We start from the raw sequence: 5,189 nt of genomic DNA, 5'->3' as shown, positions 1-5,189 counted from the left end.
TGATCTATAAAATGGGGTGCTGACAGTGCCAACTGTGCTGTGGGACTCGATGATGTATTGATAGGTAGTGCCTGGCACGCGGTGAGGCTCAGGGAGTTGCTGCTACTGCTGATGGAGTCCTAGGACCTTTTCCTCTGAGCCAGGGAAAGAGCTGGTCCTGGACCAGGATGACCCAGCCCTTCTCTCTGGTCCTGTCTACCCCTCGTTCCTTCTGACTTCCTTCTCTGAGGGCACTTGGCATCATTTTCAAGTGATATAAAGATTTCAGAGCTGCTGATTCTGAGGGGTGGAAAGCAGAAGGGGCTTCCTCCTGGCTTCCTTTTTCTTCTCTCAGATCTGGCTTCTGGAGACTTCTCCCATCCTAAGGGGAAACTGCCCAGAAAGAGGACATGGCTACTGAACAGAGGGAAGCAAGGTCTCAGGTGAGTTCATTGCCATCTCAGGTCTTAGAGACAGATGGGTTTTTTTGTTTTTTTACCCTTAAACTGACGTTTTCTCCCCAGTACAGTCTTCGCCAGAATTTGGAGCCAATGTCCTTCTCCCTTGGAAGAGTTGGTCCACCGTGGTGGATGGTAGATTGCGTAGGGAATGCTTGCCTCCAACCCCCCAATCCATGGCCTGTGTTTCTCTTTTTTTTTCTAATAGACACTCTTTTATTCATTAATCTCAATTCACTGTATGATTACTGAATTGATAGGTAAGATGCCACACGTCTTATACCACTTAGGGTCAGAACAAACAAACGTGCGCACTTGGCAGAGTTCCTTTCTGGCCTGCCTCCTTTGCTCAGTCATGTCCCCCTCCCTACCCTTGGCCAGAATGCTTTTCTTTTTCTTTCCGCCCCTGAGAAATCCTCATGATACCTTTGCCAGGCTTTTCCCAGTCCATAGTTTTTAGTTTTTTCTCCATCTTAACTTTCTGGATCATGTGCCTTGCTTCTGTCTCTCTTGAAAACTGATATTGACCTGCCATTTTCATCTTTATGTTGTGAGAATGAGGGTGGGACCCCATCCAGGTGAGCCACTGTGTGAACAAAGGATAGCCATGTTGGTGGGGACATAGATGGAGAGGTCTCTTGACTCCCAAGAGCAGAGAGAAGACTCCTCAGGAAGCAGCAGTGAGAGTTTCATGGGATATTGGTAGTGGAGAGGCAGTGTATACAGTGATTACTCAGTGGGGCTTTTGAGCCAGATGGCCAGGTTTGTGCCCATCTCCTCTGTTGCTGTTAATGGGTCTTGGGCAAATAAGTCCACCTCTCTGTGCTTCAGTTTCTTACCTCTCTGTGCCTCAGTTTCTTCACCTGTAAAATGAATACAACAACCGGGCCTACCTCAAAGGGTAGATGAGAAGATCCTGGGAGTTAGTACATGGAAAGTGTTCATATCAGGGCCAGGCACATAGTAGATGTTCAATATGTGGTGGTTGTGGTAGCTAAATGATATTATTCTAGTTCACGATGTCTATTTATCTACTGTTGGTAGATAGAAATGACTGTACAGTGTCCTTCCTTTACTCATCCTCATCTAACAATAGTAGTTAACCTTGCTGGGGAATATCCTGAGGGCTTCACCTTTGTTCTCAGTCTCATAGCGAAGCAGAAGTTATTACCCCCATTTTACACTTGAAACTGAGGCTCAATGAAGTCAGGTAACCTGAAATCAAACCCAGGTATGTCTGGCCTCTAAATTCATGTTAGTTATCATCCAGCCTTTCCTCTGGTATATCTTTCGGAACACGGGGCAGGCCTGGCCCCCAAATTACCAGAGTTCTCTGCAATGTGATGTTGTGTATCTTTTGGACCCATGAAATGTGGTAGTGGTTGATCTTCTGAGACTGTGGCTAGGACCTGCCTCTGCATATTTGGGCTACTTTTTTCTAAGCCTTTCCCATTCCATTCCAACAGAGCTAGGCTGCTCTCTTACCCAGAATCTTCTCCATCCCTGCTTGTGAGTCCTATGTGACATTTCTCCCTAACCTCACCTGCTGCCGATACATCAGTACTATGTGGACTTGTGTGTAAAACTCAGTGACAGGACATTTAAGACCGGAGAGAGAATATACCCACCAAGTGCTGGGTTAAAAGAAAACTTCAGTTATCGTCTTGTCTCTGCCATTGAAAAAGTATATGACCTGGTATCTTAACTGCCCTGGACATTGTGTTTCTTATCTCTAAAATGAGGATTGAACTAGGAAATGGTATATGGTCCTGTCCAGCGACACTTTTCTTGTTCCAATTGTTTCATGCGTTTTTCTTGTCTGCCAGTTAGATTGTAAATTCTTTTGAGGGGAAAGATCATTTCTTGTATTCCCCACCGTGTGCCAATAAATTATCTTATACATGCACTGCATGTTAATGTTAAAAATTTCAGAGAATAAAAAAGTAAAATCACTCTTACCCCAACATCTTGAGATAATCATGGTCATACCTTTGGTATGCAGCCCTCAGAATAATTTTCTGTGCACCTTTATTTATTTGTTATTTATGTACATGTGTACATATGTATGTATGTATTTTTTTATTTTATCATTTTAACTTTTTATTTTGATAAAATATACATAAGATTAAATTTACCACTTTAACCATTTTTGAGTATATTGGCATTAAGTACGTTCACAGTGTTGTGCTACCATCACTAATCTTTATCTCCATTGTATGGATTATCATTTATTTCTTAATCCTATGAAGTAGGCGTTGAGAGGCAGTTCCTTGGATTGCAGTTCTACCTCTACCACTGACCAGCTGTGATATTGTGATTTATAATATTAAATATATATTTGGTCTTTGTCCGTGTTCCTGGCACATAACTTCCAAAACCCTTGTGATTTCCTAAGTGGTTAGTAATATATGATTTTTATCCCTGAAATTACTTCAGAGCAATGAAGGCAAAATGGGTGTGTTTTGTATCCACACCAGAGTTTATGTTAATGAGGTGACTTTTGTACCCCACCTAAGGATGCAGGCTAATTGCCAGGGGAACCAACCTTGATTAAAGTGTTGGAATTTTCAGTCCTGCCCCGCGATAACCCCTCTTATCCATCTGTCGCCACCCTAGGAGATGAAAGTTGAATCAGTCGCCAATGGTCAGTGATTTAATCAATCATGCCTATGTAATGAACCTCCATAAAAACCCAGAAGTGTTCAGAGTTCTTCCAGGTTGGTGAACAGGTAGAGAGTCGGAGAGAATGGTGAATCCCGAGAGAGCATGGAAGCTGTGCACCCCTTCCCTGTGCCTCTCTTTCATCTGCCAGTTCCTATATCTTCTTTTATAATAAACCAGTAATCTAGTAAGTAAATGTTTTCCTGAGTTCTGTGAGCCACTCTGGCAAATTAATCAAACCTGAGGAGAGGGTTGTAGAAACCTCCAATTTATAGCCAGTCAGTCAGCAGCACAGGTAACAACCTGGACTTGTGATTGACATTGAAAGAGGGCCAGTCTTGTGGGAATCTGACACTACCTTCAGATGTCAGAATTGAGTTTAACTGTAGGACACCCAGCTGGTGTCCCACAATTGCTTGGTGTGTGGAAAACCCCCCACATCTGGTGTCAGAAGTGAAGTAGTGTTGTATTAAGAGTAGAGGAGACATGCAGGAGGAGTGAGTTTTTCCTTCATACCGGTTGTGTGACTTGGATAAATTTCTCTTTGTTTTCTTTTGTGTAAAATGGACACAATAATAGTACCTTCTTCATAGGGTTGTGGTGAAGATAAAATAAAGATATACACTAAAGTTTAATATAAAGCTCTAAGAATAGTACTTAGCCTGAAAAAAGCATTCAATGAATTATAGCTATTTTAATTTCCATTATTACTGCCCTCAAGCTTTAGGGAGTACAGAGTGCCTTAAGTTATTTACACTAGTCTCGCTCGGTGATTATTGAGGTTGTTTCCATTTCTTTGCTGTTACTAACACCATGATAAATGTCCTTGCATGGGCATTTTTGTTCACTGTTCATTATCAAACAAATATAGTAATTGGAGAGTTAAAGAGTATGCACATTTTAAAGCTTGTAATATATGTTATCAAGTTGCCAACAGGAAGATTATTCTAATTAACACTCCCACTAATGGCCTTAATACCTCCACACATCTCTTGTAGCAGTTAACTCAGGGCCTGGTTCATACTTCATGCTACTCAATATATATTTGTCATTGGTCAATTGTTCATTAAACAAATGACCTGGAACCTTCAGAACCTAGAATAATATAGAAGCATTTCATGGTAGCCCGTCTACTCCCCACTGCCGCCTTTTTCACCCTGTGTGATGGATGGTCCTGGGTGAGCTGGGATGTTTGTCTCTACAGCTGTCAGTGACGTTCGAAGATGTGGCTGTGCTCTTTACGCGGGATGAGTGGAGAAAGCTGGCTCCTTCACAGAGAAACTTGTACCAAGATGTGATGCTGGAGAACTATAGTAACCTTGTCTCATTGGGTAAGGAAATTTCCCCTGTAGATACAGAATTCAGAAATTGGGATACCTCAGCATCTGATTTCCTGGATAAAAGCCCTGGGTCATTAAAAACTTTAGCTGAGTTTTGCCTTAGCAGTGTACAAACTGGATCTCCATAAATAAACCTGAAAACCTTTTTCTCCCTTGTAGGTATGGAATTGCCCCATGGATGGGACAATCTACAGAGCTGCACATTAGAAATGTGACTGCAGTGACTGCAGGCAACATTTTCCCACTATGATTGAACTATGATGTGTTTGCTCATCTCTTAACAGAGAGTATCCCTCAACCCAGCACTGGCTTTTTTCAATTCTCTTTTACAGGGGTCAGCAAACATTTTTTGTAAAGGGCCAGGGAGTAAATATTTTCAGCTTTGTGGGCCACCTATAGTCTCTGTAACATATTCCTTTTCTTTTTTTTCAACCATTCTTTGCTCAAGGGCCATGCATAAACAGACAGTGGCCTAGATTTGGCCTATGACCCATAGTTTGCTGATTGCTGCCATCTTTCAAAGGGAGTCAGATAGTGTTTTCTCATTTTAAACAAGCTACTTGGTACATAATCCTTTCCACAGATCCCTGTTACAAATATTAATTTAATCTGTACATTTAACAGTGTATACATATTCCCTCTTGTATAGAAAGCTATTAGCACCCTGTTAATCAAGTCTGCATGTTTATCATACTTCACTAACATACAACTAAATTTTGCATTGCCCCTTGCTTTTACCCTAACACACCCC

At 41.7% G+C, this 5,189-nt stretch overlaps 1 protein-coding gene across 1 annotated transcript in view; it reads left to right on the top strand.

The window, feature by feature from the left end:
• The first annotated feature begins 389 nt into the window (after positions 1-389).
• The window catches only part of LOC136120333 (zinc finger protein 354A), a 27,079-nt gene continuing 22,279 nt past the window's right edge, over positions 390-5,189 (top strand). The window contains exons 1-2 of the mRNA XM_065873755.1: positions 390-422; positions 4,303-4,429. Of these exons, the coding sequence (XP_065729827.1) occupies positions 390-422; positions 4,303-4,429 (160 nt within the window). The remainder of the gene's footprint in view (positions 423-4,302; positions 4,430-5,189) is intronic.

The sequence above is a fragment of the Phocoena phocoena genome, chromosome 3 (assembly GCF_963924675.1).
Source record: "Phocoena phocoena chromosome 3, mPhoPho1.1, whole genome shotgun sequence".
NCBI classification, from domain to species: Eukaryota; Metazoa; Chordata; class Mammalia; order Artiodactyla; family Phocoenidae; genus Phocoena; species Phocoena phocoena.
Note: the sequence above shows the minus strand (reverse complement) of the source record. Positions and strands in the feature narration are given on the sequence as shown.